Source organism: Rattus rattus, chromosome 1, assembly GCF_011064425.1.
Source record: "Rattus rattus isolate New Zealand chromosome 1, Rrattus_CSIRO_v1, whole genome shotgun sequence".
Taxonomy (NCBI): domain Eukaryota; kingdom Metazoa; phylum Chordata; class Mammalia; order Rodentia; family Muridae; genus Rattus; species Rattus rattus.
The window spans coordinates 270,919,700-270,944,735 of NC_046154.1; the positions used below are offsets into that span (position 1 = coordinate 270,919,700).

Sequence of the window (25,036 nt, forward strand, 5' to 3'; positions counted from 1 at the left end):
ATGTGGAAGGACCCTCGAGGTTATTGTACGAGATACCAGTGCTGGGTGTTTCTTAAAGGCAGGGATCTGTCTTAAGACAGAGCCTGAACACAGACTGCAGTTAAAACGCTCCTTGAAAGAGCGATTGAGGTGGTCAATTGCCAATTAACAGTGGCAGGAGATGTTTGAATTCAAGGAATATCAGACAGGCCAAGAGAGAAAAAGTTGGTCTACTTAGAAACAAGATTAGCAACTACATAAATTTAGACCCTCACCACGTACACGAGCCGATAGCACCCAAGATAAAAATGTGGTCCCCAGGAAGCAAGCCACGACCACAAAGCAGCAGATTCTTAAGGGGTGGAGGAAGAGGAGGAGAGAGGCAAGCAGAGGGAGGCGGAGCCTCCTTGCCGTCTTCGGCCTGTAGAGGTTTGGAAGCCTCTCCTCCTCCCGCGGCTGCCTCCACCTGGCTCCTCCCCGTGTTCGCCAAACTCCCCTCCCCCTTTCCCCAAGGACAATCTGCAGGAAAGCAGCGGCGGAGGAGAGCTAAAACTACAAGGCAAGAGGGAGGCCTTGGGTGGAGAGCGAGGGGCGAAGCCAAGAGTGAGGTGGGAGCGAACGTGCCGGGAGCAGGCGGTGGGGAGGACAGAAAGGAACAGAGGGCCAGACGTGACAAGGCATCCGAAATCGCAGGCGAGAGGGGGATGGGTGCTGGGCACTGGTGAAGAAGCGGAGCCCCTCGGTTAACCTCCCAGCACTTGCTCGCCCGGTCCCAGATGCATGGCCAGGGGTGCTCCGCTGCGTTGCGCGTGGTTGCCTGACCCCTCCCCTGGCACATATCCAGTTCAAATTGGTGCACCTATGATGCTTCCAGGCTGTGTTCCTGTTTCCTGCGAGCTAACACACACACACACACACACACACACACACACACACACACACACACACACACACACACACACGATTTTATATATTTATATTTAGCACGAGTGACTGTCACATGCGTGTCACTTTGAGTCCATGAAGTATGCGGGTGTACGAATTGCATGCATTTTGTGTCCTGTGCCTCTTGACGTACAGACTCAGGAGAAATGTGAGCTGCTAACCTTGGTAGGGTGAACTCTGTCTCCCACTGAAACTACGACATGGAGACGCCTAGGGGCTTCTACAGGTGATGAGCCTCCCAATCTGGTGCCGAGCTCCAGGAATAAAAGAAAAAACCTCAGGGAAAAAGAGCAGGACAGTTAGATGTCTGTTGTTCTTTTCCAAATTTTTGGATTCCGGTTTTCTCCAATCATGTAGCCTTTCTCAAGACCAGCAGAAACTGAGACGCTAGCATTCCAGGTTTATGTATGCTCATGTTACTGTCCCAGTTGTCACTTTCTAAGCCCTACATGTGCCTGAGTGTTTCATTTTGTGTTTTATTTAAACTTAGCACACAAGCTCTTAGATATCTTTGTGACATTTTAAAATGTCCTCCTTTCCCCTTATCTCCCCCACCACTCTTGTACCCCTTGGTCTTTTTTCTCCTTTCATGCCCCCCACCCCATCCTTCAGCACCTATTCTAGTACTCTCTTGTCTCCTCTCTAATTTTTAGGGTTTTAACCACACTTAGTCCCGTTCGTGGATATACAGGAATACTTTACAGGGTAGGACTTCGTATGAGAGACAGAGAAAATGTAATCTTTTTGTCTGAGTTTGGGTCACTTAATACTGCACTTTGCAGATCCATCCATTTTTTTTCTAAGAAAGTAATAATTTAAGGTTTTTTTTCTTTACAGCTGAGTAAAATTCCATTACATATGTGTACCACATTCCCATCACCCATTAATCTGTTATGGCCATCCAAACCCACTCCATCTCCCTCCTTCCTTCCTCCCTTCCTCCTAACCTGTGATGTCCCCAACTGAGGGTCTTATAAATGCTGTACAGCTGCTCTACATCCCGACCCGAGTGTGATTTTAGGGTAGAACACAGAGCTGGATCCACCCCGCTCCTCACGCATGTGTGGTGCATCGGTTCACTGATGCCTTTCAGCAGTGTTACTGAGTTGCTCTAGGTGCATAGACGTCAACAAGTAGGACCTGGAACTGCGCTTGTTTTCCGTTTCCTTTCTCTCTCTTTTTTTCTATTTAGTCTTATTGTCTGAATGTATGTTTGTGCACCACATGTATACCTCATGCTTGTGGATACTAGAAGAGGGTGTCCAGTGGGGACGAGTAACAAGACAGTTGTGAGCTGCCATGTGGGTGCTAGGAATGGAACCCAGGTCTCCTGGAAGACAGATGGCGCCAGCACTGGAGAGAAGTATATTTAAAAATTAACAGCCCTGGAGGAATTTTCAGCCCACTCAGAGGAAGTGCACTTAACAGCAGTGCAGTCCAGTGGTCGGGAAACTTTAGTAAGAGGACACAGTATTTTAGGTTTGCAAAGTGGCAGATCTCTGTCACTGTCTCTGCTCCAGTGTGAGAACACAGAGTAGGGATGAATGGAAGCTCGGACTCTGCCTTTCCTTTTTCGTTTTTGTGCCTCTGAGATGGGGTTGTGATGTGTTGCCAGGTTGGGCTCAAGCTCTTGAGTCCTATCAGTTATCTTCAGGCTCTGGGCAGCTGGGACTACAGGCAGGTACCACTGTGCCCGGCTATACAGGAATCTGGATTTCAATAATGTTTCATGTCAAAATATTTTTGCAACCATTTAAAATTTAAGGACCCTACATAGTTTGCTACCATGAAAATTTGTGAGAAAGGCTAAATCTGACCCTTGATCCAGGCTAACCCTCCTATTAGTGTATAAAAATCGATTAAAATGTTACTAATGTTGTATATAAATGCTAAATGAACAACTCCTTCCAAACAATATGTGATCTGCAGGAGATTAAAAAGAAGACTTCCTGGCCCTTTGATAGCTAGTAAAGATTTAGTAGGTTAATAAGGATGAGGAGGTGTGGCTTAAAATGAGTGAAGCATGTATGTATGTGTGTATGTATGCATGCATGCATGTATGTAGGAATGTATGTGTGTATGAATGCATGTATGTACTATGAATGCATGTATGTGTATATGAATGCATGTATGTGCTATGAATGCATTATGTGTGTATGAATGCATGTATGAATGCATGTTTGTACTATGAATGCATGTATGCGTGCATGAATCCATGTATGTATGAATGCATATATGTATGTATGAATGTATGTATGGTTGGATGGATAGAGAGGAACAGGTTAGCCTAGGCAAAGGATGCAGTATATGTAGACCAAACTGGGGCTGAGGAAAGTAGTGGTCAGATCGTAGGGGATCAGAGGATCTATGGGTAGTGAGAAGGTTGAAGCAGTCAGCAGGAACTCAATCGTAGGAGCTTTGAATGCCTAATCAGGAAGTTTGGACTTGACCTCTCAGTGCTGATTTTGTAGCATGTTTGTCTCACCACATATATTTTATGGCATCTGTGGGTTTGTCTGTTTATGTGACTTAGTCCCTATAAGCAGCTTCCCTGGTTTTCCCAGGCGCTGGACAGAAGCACCAACTTCCTTAAAGTGCGGTTCCTCTGTGCCTCTGCGAAAGCCCCAGAGGCTGCAGCTTTCTCAGGAAGGCGTATTTCACATTTCTAATAAAGCGAAGAGGGGCAGTGCTAGTGTTCAAGGGAGACCAGCTCCACTGTTGCCACAACTCAGGTAGAAGGAGGCAGCCAGGGGAGAAGGTGGGGATAGGCTTGTTTGTTTGTATGTATGTATGTATGTATGTATGTATGTATGTATGTATATGTGTGTGTATGTATGTGTGTATGTATGTATCTTTTTTTTTTTTTAAAAGATTTATTCATTTATTATATATAAGTACACTGTAGCTGTCTTCAGACACACCAGAAGAGGGCATCGGATCTCTTTACAGATGGTTGTGAGCCACCATGTGGTTGCTGGGAATTGAACTCAGGACCTCTGGAAGAGTAGTCGGGTGCTCTTAACCGCTGAGCCATCTCTCCAGCCCATGTATGTATCTTATAAACAGTATATAAAGGTCTCCTCACAACACCAGTATGTTTGTGCGTTTGTCTTTCTGTGTGTGTGTGTGTGTGTGTGTGTGTGTATGTGTGTGGTCTGTGCGTGTGTGTGTGTGTGTGTGTGTGTGTGTGTGTGTGTGTGTGTGTGTGTGTGTGTCTGTGTGTGTGTGTGTGTGTGTGTGTGTGTGTGTGTGTGTGTGTCTGTGTGTCTGTGTGTGTGTGTGTGTGTCTGAATGGGCAGAACTGTAGAAAGGCCCTAATTGTTCTAAGATTTGGATTTGTCTGGCTCTCAGAGGCCTCTATAACCTCCCACCCCAGTTTCTGCTCCTGTCATTGAACCGTGCTCACTCAACTCTCCTCTCAGCCAGGAGCCAACCTGCGCTTGACTGTTTGCTTCCACATTGTTGGTTCTCTGTCAGTACCTGAAACCTCACTTGATTTATGCCCTCTGCAACACCTCTCTCCACTTGATGTAAAGGGAGCATCCCAAAACACACTCAGATTTGGTTCTTGCTTTTGAATTTCTCTGAGGTCAAGTGCCCTTTCCTCTTGCCCTCAGCCTGTTTTGAAGACACATGCCAGTAGGGGTGGGAGGGGACAAGGAAGGATAAGCTGGGACTTACGCAGTCTTGGTTGGGTTACTCTGACCTATTAGCTTGTCTGAGAGGGTGTGGCTCTCCTCTGGAAGACTTCCAAAGGTCTGTGGCTGCACAGCCCAGCTTTAGTGGGAGAGCCTGACTGGGTGGCTCTTGCCAGTCTAAGACAGACATTTCTTGAGCAAGCGGCACCTTGATCCGGTGCGTCTTAACCGACCATTGTCTTGAATTCTAGAGTGGATCATGACCCATGAAGAGCATCATGAAGCCAAAACCTTGGGGATCGGCAAGGCCATCGCCGTGTTGACCTCTGGTGGAGATGCCCAAGGTAAGTAAAGGGGATGCTCTCATGGTTGCTGTGACCCTGAGTGTCTTGACTCTCTTGTCTGTAGGCTAGTACTATTCTCCTGTAGGTTCACGCTGAATTCTGAGTTTTCCTGGTTTCTGACATGAGCCTCTAAGCAGATTTAGATGTTTTCTCTGCTGCTCTTGACCCAGCCTTTCCTAGTACTCCTATCTAAATTTCTCTGGAAGTTAATGCTGTTGGTCCTTGAACAGCACTGGAGAGGATTGGAGATAAGACTGTTGAGAAAGCAGTCTGTGGATCCATTCAAGCACTTGGGTGATGAGAACAGCATCAATGAATCACTCCAGCCACAGAGGGGCTGCTTGGGCAGGAACCAGAGAGAGCCTTTCTCTGAATAGAGTCTAAGAAGCCATAAACATACAGTATATGGGGGAAGACTAAGTGGGAGGGATGGATGTACTACTTAGAAACAAACAATTCCCACTTCCGTGTGTTTTTATGTGCTCAAGCCGAAAGCATGTTGTAAAGGGTTGACAGGGCACGGGGACAATGATAGGAGAAGAGATGGCAAACTTCATCTGGTGCTTCTGACCCGAGGCTTCCCTTGCACTAAGCGCTCAGTTTGTCCTGCTGCAAAGAAGCTGATGTCCGCCCCCGGAGAGAGAGCCCATGTATCACCAGGGTTCTTACTCAGGCACAGGAACAGAAGTAAGCCAGTGTGCATTGGGTATGCTTATGCAGCAAAACATAAGTCCTGGTGCGAGTAATCGAGAAACACTTCACAAGAAAAAATGCTTAAAAAAACCTGGCCACTATAATCAGGTACAGTGCTTACAAGAGTGATTGGCCATAGTACACACTTAGTGAGTGGATTGCTAATACATAAAAATAATTACTGAGCACCTCTGTGATCAAACAGAATGACAGGTGCTAAGGGTACATCAATAAAAAAGACAGTATTTGTTCTGGTAGTTGTGAGTGTGTGTGTGTGTGTGTGTGTATGTCTTCCTCAGTCTCTCTCCTGTTTCTCTCACTGAAGCTGGAGCTCACCGAGTACATAAACGCGTCCCACACGGCTGGTACCCCGTGGCCGGCCAGCTCCAGGGACCCACCTGTCTTTATGCTTGCAGTACTCGGTCTACAGAGTCGTGCTACGATGGCTACTTTACCTGGTCCCGGAATCTGAGCTCTTGACAAGTTATTCCCTCAAATCCTCTGCCTATTAGCATATCTAAAAACCAGATCTTAAACTATTAATGTATTTATTGGTTGTAATTATAACGTATCTAACAATTAAGAGGGAAGAAACTGACAGATGACATAGCACAGCGGCCTGAGTGACAGGGTAGGAGTACAGAGCTAGAGGTGCTGCGAACCCAAACTCTCCTGCTGCTTTAGGCTGAAGAAGACTTCCATGCCAGTACTGTGATCCTCAGCAGACACTTCCTAGTGGTGACCCTGTTCCCTGTGTACGTAGATGGTCAGGTTAGGAAAAAAGAGTCAGAAAAGAAGCATATGCGGCCATATGAAAGGAATGGAAGACACCTCCTCTGGAGAGAAGAAGAGGGAGAGAGAAAAGAGGAGCAGTGAGGGGGGAGGCGACAGGGAAAGAGAGCCAAGGCCTCTGGGACTTTCTTACCATAAGTGTCTGTCACCTGTGAGCCCATATTTTATGATAGTTGCATGTCAGTGGGGATTCAGAAAGATAGAAAATGAAGTTCTGAGGAGACGAGGGGCCAGAGCAGAAGTCTGCAGTGCTGCAGGGAGAAGCCCCAGGACAGAGGTGGCTTTCCCAGAGGCAGTGCTGGGCCTCCCAGGGGCCGCAGGCATCACAGTCAAGCAAGACTGAACCCCATACTCACAGGAGCACAGCTCCCAGTTCTTGAGCTCTGCAAAACCACTGTGTTGAAGTAGAAATATGGAATTGGTTGTCTTGAGCTAAAAAAGTCAAGAATCCTGGAATGTTGGCTACATGGAATAAACACTCCTTTTCTAATGTAGAAAGGACCCAGCCCCACTAATCCATAGCTCACTGAGCCTCCTGACATTGGCATTTCCTGCCTGGAGAAGACCTCAGCCACCTGCTCGGCCCTGTCCCCAGTCCACAGCTCCAACTGTGTGCATATCCTATTTATAAAGGAGCAGGGCCAGGGTTCCGTCACCTCTGGATAGTATCCTAGGGGTTACAATATTTAGCTCTCATCCATTAGAAAGTACGAGTCACATAGAACAACCATTCGCCATAATTCTTAACGTGTCCAAAGCCTAGGGAGGAACTCTTCAGCACTGACTTCCAAACACCATGTGATTCTGTTGGAGATATGGCTCAGTGGGTGCAGGGCCTGAAACATGTCTGGGGTGGCATACGCACCTAGGACCCCAGTTGGGGGGTGGAGGCAAGAGACTCAGAAATGCAAGGTCATCCTCAATAGAGCAGGTTTTTAGTAGCTTCTGCCTTCTGCTTAGTCTTGTGAAGATACCCACAACCCTGCTCTTCTTCCTAAGGCTTCCCCAGAGGGAAGCTGCCATTGGCTGCTTCACACTGGGAGCTTAGAGCTGTCTTCAGAGCCCCTTCTGGTTGACCCCAGAATATCTCTTGCATGCTCCGTGTAACCTAATCCTTCACCTTGCTTCTAATAAGTCATGCAGCTGCTCATAGAGGGTTATTTAGGGAAACATGGAACAGCCAAGAAAAGCCTGGCCAGGACTGGCTTAGGGCCAGACTGGGCTAAGCAGTGAGGGACCAAAGACTTCTGGGGACTCCAGGTTTAAACTGTCCTCCCCTGCCTGGTGCTTTTAGGATCTAGGGTTAGAGCACTGGAGAATGAAGGGGATGCTGAAACCATTAGAAAGCGCTGTCCATTTAGAGGCTGGCTAGGTAGCCTCCGGGCATGGCAGGGTTGCGGTCGGGAAGCAGGAGGAAGAAATGAGAACTGATTATTTCGCTTATCGCAGGGTTCCTGCCTACCAACACTTGCTGCTTTCCAGGCCAACCTTTCCACTCATGTCTAGCTCATAGTTGTTCCCCTCCCCCCTTTACTCAGCTTGGAGGTCAGAAGGAAATGCTCCAGCCTGTACATTCCAGACCATACTTCTTTCTTTCCTAAGATCACCAGTGTATGGTCCAGAGCTGCATATTCCGTAGCCGTAGAGCAACCCATTGGCTGTGCAGTGCACTGGAACAAGACTCAGCGTTTCACTACGATAGTTGAACTGCGAGTTTTGATTATCTGTGACTATTTTTTTGTGCATGAGAGGAGTCACAAACCCCTTCAAGAATCATGAACGCTAAGGATCTTCTCCCAGAGGAGCTGTAATGATCATGTAATTTTCATAGAGTTTTATGGGGTTTGTGGATTTGCTGAAACTGAGCATACATCATGGGTCCGCAGTTATACCCAGACCTACAGAATAGAAGTCAGACTTCTTCATATCCGTCCAGAAGCCTTCCCACCTCTCTCATCACTTTCTTTACAATCCTAACAGGGAAGTGACTGTTACTCTTTATAATACTAAGTTCCCTGAAGTTATCTCTTGGTGCTCCACTTTCTGCAGTATTTCCTGTCCGGAACAATCTCCCTCAAATGTCTACCTGACAAAAAGAACAGGAAATCGTGTTTTAGGTCTCAGGACAAATGCCGCAGTTTTGGACCACTCCTGTTCATGCTAGGCCTTTGCATACCTCTCCCTTAGGGACCCTTTTACCACACTGGAATGTTATGTCTTGACCCGTAGTTCCCGACGATACTGTTCACTGTTGCATTCTCAGCGCTCAGCACCAAGAAGGACATGGTGGGTGTTCTGCTCATCTTTGCTCAGCAGCCTGCAATGTGATTCAGAGCCAATGACTACATAACAGATAGCACACTTGCCTGCGAGAGGGGAGAGCGGAGGAGAGGAAGAGGAAGAAAGGGAGGCCTGTTAGTGGTTCTGGGTTGTCCATTGGTCTGTGCTGGTTTCAGTTGTGCTGCACGATTCCCAAGTATACGGCTTCCCCCGAGCTCACTGGTGACCTTTTACCACACAGAATTTAACAATCATATGATACAAAAATATCTGAAAGAGGGCATCAATGGCACTTGTAGAAGCTGGTTCATTTTGTCTGAGATGCCTGAACCCTGATGATGTTATGAGGTGGCCAGTGGGAGAGCACATGCCTCTCTGATTCTATCTGCACACTGTACAACGTTTCCAGGCACTGAAAGAGCTAGAGAATCACAACTGTGTGGCACACATAGGGATGTAGATGACTCAAACAATAGTTTTGTGTGTGTGTCCTCAAAGAATCCACCATCTAGTAACAAACATACTTAAAAACAAACTGTATTCTATTGGATCACTTAGTGCTAGAAAAATCATGTTTCCCCACAAACAGCATGGTAAAGCTCTACTCAAGTCTCTATTTGGGTGCAGAAGGCAAGGGAAGCCCAGGAAAGTCCCTGAGGTTAATGGGTGTGAACAGCAGTCTAGACTGCCGAGGTGGGCATGTGGGACCTTGGATTCAGAGTCGAACTTGGTAAGGTTATTGGTCTCATGACCTTGACCCCCTGACTGAAACTGGGGAGAGCAGAAGACGTGAGCATGAAGAGGGTTCTAACCCAAGCCAAGGACTGACTCCAGACTTTAATCCACCATGAGCTCTGGATCCCAGGGCTGCCCATCTTGATAGTGGCCACTTCCTGCTTTTCTTCTCCCTCTCACAGGTATGAATGCTGCGGTCAGGGCTGTGGTACGAGTTGGCATCTTCACGGGCGCCCGAGTCTTCTTTGTCCATGAGGTTGGTTCCCTACTTGGCTCTCCGCCTCTCTCCTCTCCCACCTTCTTCTCTACCCCCTCGCTTCGTTGCTCTGGTTTCTTTTCCTTGGCTCTCAGTCTTACTGAGTCACTCCTTCCCACTCTGACTCCAGCAGGAATGCTGGGACCCAGATCTCTGCAAACTCGGTCCTCACACTCACTGTTGAGAAGAGGAAACGCACACAGAAAGAGCGGAAATGGGAGGTCTTGCCAGCGAGCGCAGTGTGACTCAGGGCTGAGCCCCAGCACGCAGAGTCTCAGTGTCCCTGAAGCTTCCCAGCTTCTGAGGTCCCAGCTCCTCCCTTTCCTCAGTTCTCCTCATGCTTCGCCCACACTTTCTTCCCTGTGCAGTCTGTTTGCCCGTCTGTCAAGTTTGGTAGTTTTATCTTATGTCCTGTTTCTTTTCTTCCTTCCGCCAGTACTCCCTCCTTCCTTTCTCTTAGATTATCAAAACTAGGTGTCTCTCAGTCTCCTGGGAACATCTCAGAGATGAGAAAAAGGGGGGATTAGGACAGAAGGGTATTTTGATATTTCAAGAATGAGAGAGAGCCAGGCATGGTAGCCAATGACTTTAATCCAAGTACTCTGGAGGCAGATGCAGGTAGATCTCTGATTGGGAGGCCAGCGTGGTCTACAGACTCTACATCTCCAGGCCAGCCAGGATACACAGTGAGGCCCTGTCTCGAAAGAAAAGAAAAAAGAAAGGAAAAGAATGAGAGAAACTGGAACATCAAAAATGTTGACATGTCCTTCCTGGGACTGCTTTACTCACTATACCATTCTTATGAGCATCAGGGGTCACTCTTGGGGAGGGGGTGGGTTTTGAACCCCTTCCTAGGGAAGCTGCCTTAGTCATGCCATCTAGAGGAACTTAATGGAGACTTAATGACTACACCGCTCCCCCTAGGGTTACCAAGGCCTGGTGGATGGTGGAGAGCACATCAGGGAGGCCACCTGGGAGAGCGTGTCCATGATGCTCCAGCTGGTATGTTCCAGAGAACTCGTGTTCTGTGTTTGCACTGTTCTTGCCTCATCCCGCTCTGGTATCCCAGGTCCCCGGCCACGTGGTTCGGTGAAGAGTGTCAGTGACAGAAGAAGGGCTTATATTTGCCCTTTACTTTTTGCGTCTGAAAACATCACCCTGGCTCCCTGCAGTGGTGAAGGGGTGGGAAGGTGGCTCGCCCTTTATTGAAAGGTCACAGCAAGCTGGCTCATCATAAGCAAGTCCTACTCTGGGGTCACGGGGGAAGTCTGGCCCTGAAAATAACCTTAGAGGACTGAAGCCAGAAGCAGACTTAAACTCAGTCCTCATGTGATAGAGATGGGACAGCCTGAAAGCAGACTATTTTAGGGTGAAGGGATGGAGACAGTCTTGCAGACTCTCAAAGAATCCCAGGGAAGTTGGTTTTGGTATCCACAGCCCTCTGTGACTAGTCCATGTTGATCAAGTGGCCTTCAGAACTAGCTAAGAACTATAACCATTGGCTGGTCTAGTGAAAAACCTACAAATTACATTTGTATCCCATTCTTTATATAAATCCACTAAACATTCCATGGGAAGCCACTTAATAGGTAGTGGTCTAGTGACATTTTTATACAGGGAGCAGGGCCCGCCACACAGTGACCTGAGAATAAACAAGCTTTCTCTCTAATACCCTAGAGTCATGAATGCCTAGGAGCCCCTGTTGTTATGAAAGATCTTAACCCTACTTACCTCTCCAAGTATCTGTCAGCTCCTGGGAAGTCAAGACTTCCTACACACAGAGCATTTTTTCTCCTGCAAATGCCTGAGTACCGTGGCTCCTGCCACTAACTCCCTACATGCCTGTGAACTAAGGGAACAAAGTGGCAGTGTCTGGGTAATCTTAGGTGGAATTTCAGTGTGTTAGAGAGGAAGACACACTACCAAGCACACTGCGGTTGAATTCCTTAAAGCAGTTTGGATGTAGTGTAATAGTGCCAGGCACTAAGGAAAGCCGGAAGACTGGAGTCAGCGTGAAAGGCGGAGATAATTCTAGGACAGAGACGAATGTGTGTGCAAACTCTTTTGAGAACAGTCACTTTGATGATTAAATCTTCAATGAGATAGTTGATCTCAGGCGGCTCCTAGGAAGTGTGACAGAATACAGGACGGCATATGAGACACAGCGCCATTTTCTTTTCCTTTTTGAGGGACAATGACCTAGGGATGTCTAGGAACTTAGGGAAGTGGCAGGATTACACTGCTCTGTCACTGAGTTGGAATGGGGACATCTTAGTGCTTTGAGCCCAAGTGTGACTGTGACATCTGACTGTGCCCAAATGTGACTGTACCCACCTCCTGTTTCTCCCCTAAAGGGAGGCACGGTGATTGGAAGTGCCCGGTGCAAGGACTTCCGGGAGCGAGAAGGACGACTCCGAGCTGCCCACAACCTGGTGAAGCGGGGGATCACCAATCTGTGTGTCATCGGAGGCGACGGCAGCCTCACTGGGGCTGACACTTTTCGCTCAGAGTGGAGTGACTTACTGAATGACCTCCAGAAAGATGGTGAGACATTTCATCCTTACGGCTTGGCATGTGACTGCGCGCATGCGTTGTGCGCATGCGTTGTCCGCACACTCTTACCGCCTATCAGAGAGACCTGGTAAACCACACACAGATGAACAGTCCTTGCCCGCCTTTCTATCCTGGCTTACAGTCTCTAGTAATCTGCTCTGTACATGTGGAATTCCTCACGTGCTGGGCTCTGCTTTGCTTCCCTTGCAGGGAAGATCACAGCCGAGGAGGCTACAAAGTCCAGCTACCTGAACATCGTGGGCCTGGTTGGCTCAATCGACAATGACTTCTGTGGCACTGATATGACCATTGGTACTGACTCTGCCCTGCACCGCATTGTAGAGATCGTGGATGCCATCACCACCACCGCTCAGAGGTAAGAGCACCTAGCGGGGACGCAGCAGAAAAGAAGAAGCAAGAACAGACAAAAGCCAGTGCGAGCGCTTGACTGCAGCCACTGTGACTGCTTTTCTCGGACTCTGAGACTCAGCCTTGCAGCCCTGAAGATGCTCTGCCCACTAAATGCCTTCTGCCGCTCTCCGGGCTGTTCTTAGGCATATTGCTCTGGGGTCCTGAATACCTGTGACCTCTCATATTGGTGCTTCTCTGACACTACGGCCCTTTAATACAGTTCCTCATGCGCTGACCCCCAAACATAAAATTATTTTGTTGCTAATTCATAACTGTAACTTTGCCACTGTTATGAATCATGATGTAAATATCTGATGTGTAGGATATCTGATATGTGACCCCTGTGGGGTTGAGACCCACACATGGAAAACCACTATCTTAGGTGGTTGTGGTCCAGACTAAGGCAGATCTGGAGAGCACACAGCCTGAAGTGGGTGCTGTAAGCACCATTGCTCAGAAGTAAGCAGGTGGGCAGAGGGTCAGTGAGGAAACGGAAAGTCAGCTGGCTGCCAGTGTGCCCAGGTGATCCTGCAGTACTCCAGGCTAGCCTAGTCCTGCAGTACTCCAGGCTACCCTAATCCCGTATACCCTTCTTTTCTATTTATTTCTGATTTGGGGGCTCATCCTTTTTTTCCCCCAATGAAGTTAAACTGCTCCTCCCATGTCCTCACAGACTTTCAGGAAACCTACTGAATGGCTAGCAGCATAAAGGCATCTCCCAGAGGTCAGGGAGTCTTGGTGAGGATGCTGTGGCAATGGTCCTGGCCACAGGGACTTGCAGGCTGTGAATCCCATCTTTCTCTTGCAGCCACCAGAGGACATTTGTGTTAGAAGTGATGGGCCGCCACTGTGGGTAAGACCCCCATCCTGACGGTGAATTTCACATACTTAGAGATGGCCCCTTCTTCTGCCAGAGAGTCAGTCCAGGGGGACCTCGGGAGTAGGTCTGGAAGTCATGCTCCACATGTGGCGTGGTCCTCTTTCCCTGTCTGCACCATCTCTTTGACCTGCTTATCTGTGCATATGGTACACGTGAGAGCATGGGCTGTCTCGAGCTGGGAAGCCTGTGAGGTAGTAGTGACCTCCAAGGACAGCGTCTCATCAACAGGTCTAGTGCTTGTCTGCCTCAAGAATGAAAGGCTGGGTCCCGGTATCTTTCATCAGCCATGGAGACTGGAGATCATTCTGGGTGTGACGAGGTACTTGTGGGACATAAGGGTTTCTAGTCCCTGCTTTTGGCTCTCATCCTAGATACCTGGCCCTTGTCACCTCTCTGTCGTGTGGGGCCGACTGGGTTTTCATTCCCGAGTGTCCGCCAGATGATGACTGGGAAGAACACCTTTGTCGCCGTCTCAGTGAGGTATTGGCACTTTACCTTGGCCTTGAACAGACCCCTCTTGGTATTCCATGAGCGATCTATTTTCTGCCCCTCCATTTAACCCCATTAACCACTTTCCCTCTTGCTCTTGACCAGACAAGAACCCGTGGTTCTCGTCTCAACATCATCATTGTTGCTGAGGGTGCAATCGACAAAAACGGGAAGCCGATCACCTCGGAAGACATCAAGAACGTTAGTGTGAAGCCCTAACCCCAGCCCTTGGCCGCTCCTTTGGTGACTTCTGGGTTGTCACCCTGCATCTCCTCTTGCTCCTTCTGCCCCTGCTTTCCTCCTGCCAGGAGCCATCACCAGACAAAACACTTTTGTCCTAGTCTACCTTAGTAAGCCACTGCTGACCTCCTGTTGACTTTGTTTCCCTTTCTTTGTTCTTTTAGCTGGTGGTAAAGCGTCTTGGATATGATACCAGGGTCACTGTTCTGGGACATGTACAGCGGGGTGGGACACCATCAGCCTTTGACCGGATCCTGGTAAGTCACAGGATTCTGAGGTTGCCGCGCCTTAGAAGCCCGAGCCTTGCTGTCCTACAGGGCTTATATCATTAGTCATACTGTCCCTCCTCCAGCCTCTAGGCCCCAGTGGTTTCCATCCATTCCCATACACGCAGGTGATGGCGGGCACTAGCAGCCCTAGTCCTGAGTCCGGATCACTGTCTTCAGGCTCTAAGCATCAGCAAAGCCACTGGGCTCGAACCCTGGATAGTCAGTTTGGTTAATATTTGCCCATTTCATTGGAGCAAAGGCAGTCCTTCAGCAGTCAGAGGAGGGTACTGTTAAAGCCCCACAATCTGTTGATCACAATGTGACATGGACATGCTTCTCTGGAACCAAGGACAGTCCTTAGGGTTCTAATGACAAGAGGGCAGAAAGCCACCAAGCTGTAGATGAGGTCCGGGTGGGGAAGGTAAGGCACAGCAAGTACTGGGTGCAACCTTTCAATGTGGACCTGAGCCGAGCATTCGGAAGGGTCCTGAGCATCCTGGCCCTTAGCTAAGCAGACTCTTTGTTCCATGGACTCCGGCAGGGCAGCAGGATGGGTGTGGAAGCAGTGATGGCACTTTTGGAGGGGACCCCAGACACCCCAGCCTGTGTGGTGAGCCTCTCTGGTAACCAGGCTGTGCGCCTGCCCCTCATGGAGTGTGTCCAGGTGGTAAGTCCTGACCCCATTCTTCTCCAGGGGGGCATGAGGCCAATGTCTGTGTTTCCAGTAGAGAAGGCAGGATGGTTAGTACGAGACATACAGGGAAGACACAGTGGACTGCGGTCCCTCTCTGTCCGAGGGCTGGGACCTCCACTCACTCAGTTCTCTCATCCGTAAAGTGTTACTAGGGAAGATGGAGGGCCACCCTCACACCCTTTTTGTGTAGTTAAGCAAGGGGACACAGATTCAGGGTCTCTCCTAACAATAGTGAGACTCAGGAAGTGCTAATCATCGCCTTCTAGCAGGTTAGCTCGTGTCTATATGACATCCACCTGAAATGTGTTTCTCTAAATCAGCATAGGGTCCCACCACTCAGCTCCAGTGTGATAAAGATTGGGGGGGCTGTGATGCCTCTGACACAGTCTCTCCAAAGTGTTGGTCTCTTTAATCCAGGGCAGCCACTCCTGGACAATATGAATACGGTGACTGAATGCTCAACACGAGTGTTAGTCTTGACTGTCGAGGCTGCCTTAATTTCCCTCATTTTGGAGCCCACTTCTCTCTGAGACCTGAAAATCCCAATATCCTCCAGCCATGTCTGAGACTGCGTCCCCAAAGAGCAGAAGCCAAAGCCCTGCATAGACGCCAGGCTTTGAGCAGCAGTGGCAGGGACCCTTCTCACCCGGAGAAGCTTCACTCCCTGAGGCTGGGCAGCGACCCAAGTGTGGACAGGCAGCTCTGCCCCCTGTGGACACTGCTCCACTCTGCCCTGAACTCTAATCTAGTCCCTTTTGCTGTTTGTTAGTCTGGAAAAGTTAAAAGGAAATGAAGATGCTTCTGGGATAGTTTTGGGGGACTCAAAGAGTTGCCCTGTATATAAGCAGGGTCCCTTCAAAGCAGATCTGGTCACACAGAATCAGGCCTTGGAGTTGTGACTGTTGCTGTATTCCTCCCTTAGACCAAAGACGTGACCAAGGCTATGGATGAGAAGAGATTTGATGAAGCCATTAAGCTGAGAGGCCGGTGAGAAGATAACCAGAAACTGACCAACTGTAGCAGATGCCAGAATGAAGCCAAAAATATTTATCATTCTAGGCCCAAAACATGAGCTGCCTTTTTTAATTATTGTCTGCAACGATTTGTTCCCCAAGGAAATCAGTTGTAAGGTGCTCATTTCATCCAGGGATGCTCCTCGGAAAGGGCCAATCATTCTTATCTGTCATTTCTGGACTCGGAGCTCAGCTAGGTTCTAGGTGTTGCTAAGCCAGGAGCCTGTACTGAGCACAGACAGGAATGTCAGGGAGCATTTGATGAATGAATATCCCCTCCCCTGAGCCCCTGCCTGGTCCCTGCTGTGCCTTCCTAGTTCCTTAGAGGTGTACCCTGTGGAAATTCATTGAGACCCAACTCCTGACCCAGATTCCTATGGCTGCTTGCCATAGGGAGCGGCCTGAAGACACCCTGTTCTCTTTGTACTTTTTATAGGAGCTTCATGAACAACTGGGAGGTATACAAGCTTCTAGCTCATGTCAGACCCCCAGTCTCTAAGGTACTGACAACTTGCCCTTCCCCGTCCTCACTTTCTCTTTCTGAAGTGCTGCCCGTGGTCCACACAACCTTGGCCTTGCTACGTCTTTGTCGCTGCTCTTGATCCATGCTGTAGCCCTGACCCTGTCTGATGACTGTCAGCCACCCCAGATACGAGCCCCATACTTTTACCTTGTCCTGGCCAGAGAACCCAAGACTCACCCCCAGTCCAGGGTTGACAAAAGTGCATGAAAGAACAGGAGAGAGGGCTTCGAACCTGTGGGTCTAATCACACCCTGATCCATGTCAGCACTGTCCCCTTGAGAGTGGTTCTCAGTGTTACTACCTATCAGAATTGTCTGGGATGCTTATAAAGTATGCAGATTCCTGGGCCCTTCCCTCAGCAGAGTGAGGTCTGGAACAGTAGCAGGACGTGCTGTCCGTAAGCTGCTCAGGTCAACTGGGATGCAAGTGGTCCAAGGACTACAAGGGCTGCTTGTCAGTTATATAATGATCACACCTCACCTATAGTGATTTGTGGTAAAGAATTTCACTTCTGTAGGATAAAGTTGCAGGCTCTGTGCTAGCTCCTTGGGAGAGTGATTGTCACGCATGTCCCCAGGGACTCAGAGTTCTGCCTCTTGGTGATTTCCCCTCCGGGGGATCTTCTTCCTTTTCTCCATGAACAGGGCGGGTTGCACACGGTGGCTGTGATGAACGTGGGGGCCCCAGCTGCTGGAATGAATGCTGCAGTTCGCTCTACTGTGAGGATTGGCCTTATCCAAGGCAACCGAGTGCTGGTCGTGCATGATGGCTTTGAGGGTCTGGCCAAAGGTCAGGTATGGAAACACAGAGGAAGGAAGTACGCACGCAGTGTGTGGCCATGAAAGGTCAGCTTAGGAGTGGCCAGTCCATTGTCTCTACTCCTCACACCCCTGGCTTCTCTCCAGGAAGTAAGGTTAACTTGGGGGTAATAAAGATAGGAACCCTGAAACGAACCTTGCCAAACATCACCTCTTATTAACTTCTTTGTCCCAGAGCTCAGCACAGCACTACTGTCTTAGGTGCTCAACATTCCTAAATGAGTCAGAAGGGAGGAAGACGTTCAGTGCAGGGGACAGGCCAGTGTCTGGGTCATCTTCCCACTAGGGGAACTCGGAAGCATCAAAGCCCAAGATGGCCTTGGTCACACATGGCCTTCCTGGCGCTCTGGTCATGGTGCAGAGTTGTATGGCCTTTCCCTGCAGATTGAGGAAGCTGGCTGGAGCTATGTTGGAGGCTGGACTGGTCAAGGTGGTTCCAAACTTGGTACTAAAAGGTAAATGGTTTGTGGGAGCACTGAGCCCCAGTTACCCTGTCCAGATGCTTTTGAATGTGGACACCAAGCCATTGTATCAGGGCCTACGATAGCCGCTCTTCAAAATCATTGCATCTTCAGTCAGGACTGAGAGGCCCAACTGCATGTCATGTAGCAGACCTGACCGCTTAGAAGGTCCACTGTATACTTTAGAATTCCTCAGAGTGTGAGGAGAACGGACCACGGGCCCAGGCACTAGAAGGAGCACTTTCTAGTTCTCTTGTTGTTGTTTATTTGCTTTTGGGATAGGCTTCCTCTGTACAGCCCTGGCTGTCCTGGAACTCACTCTTGTGATCATTCTGGTCTGGCACTCAGATACCCAGCTGCCTCTGCCTCCCGAGCGCTAAGTTCAAAGGCGTGCACCACCACTGCCTGGCTCACTTTCTAGTTCTTAATTTTTCTCTCTGTCTATCTCGCTATCTCACCCCTGATTTCCTGTCCCCTGCCACTGGTCAACTAGGACTCTACCCAAGAAGAACCTGGAACAGATCAGCGCCAACATAACCAAGTATAACATCCAGGGCCTCGTTATCATTGGGGGCTTTGAGGTGGGTGTTCCAGCGTTTCCTCCCCCCTCCCTCCCCTCCCTTCCCCCTCCCTCCTTCCCTCCCTCATGTCGGCTCCTGCTGCTCTCTCTCTAGGCTTACACAGGGGGCTTGGAGCTGATGGAGGGCAGGAAGCAGTTTGATGAGCTCTGCATCCCATTTGTGGTCATTCCCGCCACGGTTTCCAATAATGTCCCGGGGTCAGACTTCAGCATCGGGGCTGACACAGCACTGAACACCATCTGCACGGTGAGCGCCTGCCACCTCCCGTTTCAGTCAGCCCAGATTGTTGTCCTGTCTTAGAAAGGGAACCTCTGTAAGTAAACAGCTGTGTTTGAGAACGTCTCTGTCCACCCAGGCATCTGTGCAGGAATTCCCTCCTCCTACCTAGGACTACAGCACTGCTCTCAAGGGGCCCTTCTGTTTTATCCTGAGGTGATATCCCTACCCTTAGCAACATTAACAACAGAGCAGCTTTCTTCCCAGGAGAGACGTGTACAATGTAGTGTGGCCTCTTTGAATGCAGGACCTTATGAGGTCAGGGGCCTCACTGGCCTAGAAGGATATAGACCTGCATTTTAATTAATGGGGAAAGAAGACTTCCGACCCTATCTTTCCGTGGCTGTTGTCCTTACAGACCTGTGACCGCATCAAGCAGTCTGCAGCAGGCACCAAGCGGCGAGTGTTTATCATCGAGACGATGGGTGGTTACTGTGGCTATCTGGCCACCATGGCAGGACTGGCGGCTGGGGCTGATGCTGCCTACATTTTTGAGGAGCCCTTCACCATCCGAGATCTCCAGGTAGACGGCCACCAGAGCCTGCTAGTGTCTCTCTCCCATTCCAGTCTCTCTCCCGAGTGCTCCTATAGTAACGAGAGCCATGAGAGCCAAGGGGAGGTTGGAGCTGACGGACCCAGCACCATGAAGACTAGAAGGGTCCTCCCGGGTGGCTTCTATTTCGGCACTGCGTTTTGTTGGGTAGCATGCTGTCAGGTAGCATGCTGTTGGGTAGCTGTTAAGCCCTTTGGTGGAATCTGCATTTTATCTTCACAACTGGCATCCAAAGCTGCTGTTTCTGCATTCTAGGTGAGAAAAGTTTAGAAGGTTAAAAACTTCAGACTCGCGGGGTTGGGGATTTAGCTCAGTGGTAGAGTGCTTGCCTAGGAAGCGCAAGGCCCGGGGTTCGGCCCCCAGCGGAAAAAAAAAACCAAAAAAAAAAAAAAAAAAAAAAAAAAAAACCAAAAAACCAAAAAACAAAAAAACCAAAAACTTCAGACTCTCAAGAGAGCAGGTAGTTTAAATGCTTGAGGAATCCAGGCTGTCTTCTCAGTTCTCTTGATGCCACTCCAGTTCTGAGGGAAATATCCCTTTGCCTCTGGGCAGGACTCATTTTTCACAGAGAGGGTCAAATGATCACGGTTTTTCCAGTTCCGAGTTCAGTGGAGGAGAAAGCTACAAAGTAGAGATTTAGCAGCCAACTGGGGGACTCCGGCTCAGGGCCATCCTTGCCACATGCAGAGTAGAAGTCCTTTACCTGCTCCCCTCAGAGCTCCAGTGAGGGTACATATCCCCAACAGCTGAATCACAGCTGAATCACCCATTTACACACAACCCACCATGCCACAGGTATAAAGACACATACATGCTGTGTTCTGTGGAAAAGGGAGGCCAGATGTCCCTGACAGAGAGGTGGGAGAGGGAGGGGCTGAAGTCGGTTTGGTTCTCAGTGGTACTAAACTTCTTTTTTTTTTTTTTTCCGGAGTGGGGACCGAACCCAGGGCCTTGTGCTTACTAGGCTCTACCACGCTCTACCACTGAGCTAAATCCCCAACCCCGGCACTAAACTTCTTAAGAGCCATAGACCCAGTTTAAACCCCGGCTTGGGAGCAGCCACCCGTGCCCCCTGAAAGGTTTGATGTAAAGAGGTATTTATCCACCCTGAGCAATCCCAGCAAAGTGTGGCGTTTCCTGTTTCACGTTCAGGTCAATGTTGAACATCTGGTGCAGAAGATGAAAACAACTGTGAAGAGAGGCCTGGTGCTGAGGTACCTGGGGGCTGCCCGGGTACAGTGCTCCCCGTTAGGAGAGACTAGGCAGGGTGGCCTAGGCTGTGGATCCATCAATGGCTGAGAACCTGAGGAATCTGATGAAGAAGGGGGAGGAGAAACATACTATCCCCTGAACCTTGGGAGGAGATTAAAACAGCTTAGAAAAGCAAAAGGAAGAGAGGAGAAGATGGACTCCTGGGCTTCCGGTTTCCCTGGGGGGATGGAGGAGGGGAGGAGAGATAGACTCCTGGGCTGCTGGCTTCTCTGGGGGGATGGAGGAGGGGAGGGGCGATGGACTCCTGGGCTTCCGGTTTCCCTGGAGGGATGGAGGAGGGGAGGAGAGATGGACTCCTGGGCTTCCGGTTTCCCTGGGGGGAGGAGGGATGGACTCGTAGACTTCCCGTTTCCTGGCAGGAATGAGAAGTGCAACGAGAACTACACTACTGATTTCATTTTCAACCTGTACTCTGAGGAGGGGAAGGGCATCTTCGACAGCAGGAAGAACGTGCTTGGCCACATGCAGCAGGTGATAAGACACCCAAGCACACCTTCACTGGTTCCCGGAGCCCCCAACAGCCAAAGAGCTCCCACTGGCTTTCTCCAGTTACCTGTCAGCATGCATCAAGGTTGGGTCATAACATCCAAACAACCTTACCTTAGACACGCCAGTCACTCACTGTGCTGTTGCTGTGAAGAGACACCGTGACCAAGGCAGCTCTTAGAAAGGAAGGCATTTAATTAGGGGTTTGCTGGCACTTTCAGGCCTAGCCCATTATCGTCATGGCAGGGAACATGGCTGCACATATGGTGACAGGCCTGGCCAGTCTGGAGTGGTAGTTGAGAGCTATACCCTAGTCTACAGGCTGAGAGGGCTTTCTGAGACCTCAAGTCCCACCCACCTCGACAGACTTCCTCCAACAAGGCCACACCTTTAGCCGTTCTAATCCTTTCTAGTAGTGCTACTCTTGAGCGGTAGAACGTTCAAATATATGAGCCTATGGGGGCCATTCTTATTCAAACCACCACACGGCCCTAGAGCTGGGATCCATTCTCTTTGCTTAGGATATAGTTCCTCAACCTTGGTGACATTGCCACTGGGACAGGTTAGTTCTTTGATGTTAGGTCACTGCTCTGTGCACTGCAGGAGCTTAACATGACTCCTGGCCTCTGCCTATGATATAGTTCAGTCAGTCAGACCTCCCTATCAGTGTTAACAAAATATCTCTGAAGACACTCGGTGTCCCCCGTGGGATCTCTAATTGAGAACCAGCAATTCTGATGAGGAAAATGGGGTCCAGAGGAAATCATTTTCAGCACCACTAACAGTTGAGAATTAGAGCTGAGTCTGCCTAGTTTTCCCACCTAGGGTTCTTCACCTTTTGTGAGCCTCAGGGACTTGTTAGTTTTGGCTTCCATCTCCACTAACTGGGCCTCAGGGGAAGGCATCATTACTAGGTGGTGCTGGTTCCAGATGGCCCCAGCTCATGCCTCTTAAGCACCAATGTCCCTCTACCCACAAAGAATGCCCATTATCTTAGGTTGAGGAAAGTTGCAGCTCCTGTGGGAATGTAGTGTTATTGGATGAATGGATATGTATGTATGAATGTATATATGTGTGTATGTATGAATGTATGTATGTATTTATGTACATACTACGTACCTACATACACACATATTCCTATGTCCTTTCCCACCTCCCTCCCACTTCTCCACTTGCTTTCTCTTAGTTCATAGAAAAACTGACATATTCTGAGGTCCTCCCTGGAACAGCCAGGTTGGGTTACAGCCCGTATCAGTGATGACGGTGACTGCCAAGCTGCCACACTAAAAAGTAGACAGACTGAGATGGGATCTGTCACCCGTGAAGAGAGCTGTGTGATTACCATGTCCTTTAACTGACTGTCCCTGCACTTGAGCCCAGCTCACCTCTGGTCCCTTGAGTGTCTCAGAGCATCCTTCCATGGTTTGACTTCTGTCCTGTAAATCCAAGACCCATTCTTTCTGTATGTCTAGATATCTGTGCTTCATTAGGACCCTGACTTCTAATTTTTCTGAATTTTTCCCCCTCAGGGTGGAAGCCCAACTCCCTTTGACAGGAATTTTGCCACCAAGATGGGTGCTAAGGCTATGAATTGGATGTCTGGAAAAATCAAAGAGAGTTACCGTAATGGTATGTGGGGTGGGAGGATGAGCCCTCTACCGTAATGATGTGTGGGGTGGGAGGGTGATCCCCTACTGTAATGGTGTGTGGGGTGGGAGGGTGATCCCCTACTGTAATGGTGTGGGGGTGGGAGGTGATCCCCTACTACTGTAATGGTGTGGGGTGGGAGGTGATCCCCTACTGTAATGATGTGTGGGGTGGGAGATGAGCCCCTACTGTAATGGTGTGTGGGGTGGGAGGTGATCCCCTACTGTAATGGTGTGTGGGGTGGGAGATGAGCCCCTACTGTAATGGTGTGTGGGGTGGGAGGTGATCCCCTACTGTAATGGTGTGTGGGGTGGGAGATGAGCCCCTACTGTAATGGTGTGTGGGCAGGAGGCAAGCCCTCTCCAGAGGTCCACTCCTCAGCTGAGGGAGTAACTGGCCCATCCTTTATTCCAGGACGGATCTTTGCCAACACTCCCGACTCAGGTTGTGTTCTGGGGATGCGTAAGAGGGCCCTGGTCTTTCAGCCAGTGACTGAGCTGAAGGACCAGACAGACTTTGAGTAAGTCATTATTACATTCTAGAATCACCCTCTCCCTTCTGCTCTCTGTCTGCCTGTTAATGGTCTCTAATGCTTGGAGTAGTGACACCTGTGGGTACTCCAGCCGCTTCTGCCTACCTCCTTCCCAAAAGCCTCTGGCAGGACTTCACTGGAGTACAACAATGTCACCTCACCATTACTTCATTCTCTATAGGCACCGAATCCCCAAAGAACAGTGGTGGCTGAAGCTGAGGCCAATCCTCAAAATCCTGGCCAAGTACGAGATTGATCTGGACACCTCTGACCACGCCCACCTGGAGCACATTTCCAGGAAGCGGTCTGGAGAAGCTGCTGTCTAGACCACTTTGGAGTGAGGGGGAAAATCATCTGATCATGGTCAGCTCACACCCTGGTAGACCTCAGCCCATGACTTCTCAGTGTTGTAGCCCACCCCCTACCCTTCTAGGTTTCCCTGTACTCTGTACCTGCAACCAGGATCAGCTGTGGCCAGGAGTTGGGGGAGGGGTGGTGAGTGCCTCTCCTAGGTAGCTGTCCTTCCTTGCACCCTGGCTTCATCTGTCACACAGGCTGGATGTCTCTAGTGCTACTGCTAGATTTCAGCTACTCAAGAGTAAAAGTGAGCTTTATTTATTTCTTTGTGATAACAAAGAGTCTTAGGTCCTTTCCTTGTACCACAGTGATGAAGTGTAACTACACTAATAAAAGCCAGCTGGCCACTGTGCTTTGGGTGCTGTCATTTTCTTCCCTAGGGGACTGTGACGTCAGCCCTGCATCCCTCCCAGAGTCCCGGAGAGCAGCACACGTGACTGTCCTGTGCACTTCGGCTCGCTGCAGGGTGTTTGTTGATTTTGGTTTTTGTAGCATCCCTTGGGATACCCACAACACAGGGGACTGACCCTCATGACCTCCCACTAGTCCCTCGATTATATTGACAGCCAAGATGATGTGCCTGTCTCCACGCAAGAAGTTATGGTTTATTTCTTGATCAGGTACCCATTACCCAGTTGGACTTTGCCTAGGCATCCCACAGTCTGCACTCAAATCAGCATTCTTTTCAGCCCTTCCTTGGATGAAAGCAGATTCTGACAGATCTTTGTGGGGCAGACATGTACATTTTGTAAGCGTGGACATTAGAGACATTGGCGCTAAACCTGTGATGGTTGGAATACATGTTTTGGAACGATGTCAAATCTTACTTAGCTGAAATTTGTCTTCTGTTCCACAACAGAAGCTGTATCCTCATTACTGAAGTGTCCACTGCAGTTGAGCTTCAGGATTGGGACTATACAGTGTACCCCAGGTTGACAGGAGCAGGCCTTACTTTTGAGGTGAAGATTAGCCACCGTACACTAGACTGTGACTCTGAGCTACACATAGGCCTATTCCTCCACATCCATACCGCTTTCTTCCTTGCCTGCCGAAGCAGGGCATTTACAGTCCTGCAGTGGGTAGGCAGCCTTGCAGTAGGTATAATCTGGCTGTCTGAGGGGCTACTCTACATCCTTTTAGCAGTTCTAAACAGGCCACAGCCAGTTGCTAATTGGCATTCTAAAGGCCAGAGAAATTAGCATTAAATGCCAAGTGCTGTGTTAGGCATTTTGCATGTTACCATTGAATCCCCAAAATAGCTTCATGAAGGGAACGCTGACAACCCTCTTCAGAGATGAGGACACTGTCTCAGAGTGATT

At 49.3% G+C, this 25,036-nt stretch overlaps 1 protein-coding gene across 1 annotated transcript; it reads left to right on the forward strand.

The window, feature by feature from the left end:
- The first annotated feature begins 390 nt into the window (after positions 1-390).
- Pfkm (phosphofructokinase, muscle) lies at positions 391-24,069 on the forward strand. The gene is made up of 23 exons (XM_032885836.1): positions 391-538; positions 4,814-4,906; positions 9,589-9,662; positions 10,587-10,664; positions 12,017-12,206; positions 12,426-12,591; positions 13,435-13,479; positions 13,878-13,986; positions 14,101-14,196; positions 14,400-14,492; positions 15,046-15,171; positions 16,121-16,185; positions 16,648-16,711; positions 17,379-17,528; positions 17,937-18,007; positions 18,507-18,594; positions 18,688-18,840; positions 19,229-19,393; positions 20,576-20,637; positions 21,055-21,166; positions 22,711-22,810; positions 23,243-23,348; positions 23,542-24,069. The coding sequence occupies exons 2-23, from the start codon at positions 4,822-4,824 to the stop codon at positions 23,684-23,686; spliced, it is 2,343 nt and encodes a 780-aa protein (XP_032741727.1). The 5' UTR covers positions 391-538; positions 4,814-4,821; the 3' UTR covers positions 23,687-24,069.
- The last annotated feature ends 967 nt before the right edge of the window (positions 24,070-25,036 follow it).

Excerpts from the sequence above, each read along its gene's own strand:
- Pfkm (XM_032885836.1), top strand. The coding sequence starts at position 4,822 with ATGACCCATGAAGAGCATCATGAAGCCAAAACCTTGGGGATCGGCAAG. Across the intron at positions 13,987-14,100 it reads TTTGTCGCCGTCTCAGTGAG|ACAAGAACCCGTGGTTCTCG; the intron begins GTATTGGCACTT and ends GCTCTTGACCAG. Across the intron at positions 18,595-18,687 it reads TTATCATTGGGGGCTTTGAG|GCTTACACAGGGGGCTTGGA; the intron begins GTGGGTGTTCCA and ends CTCTCTCTCTAG.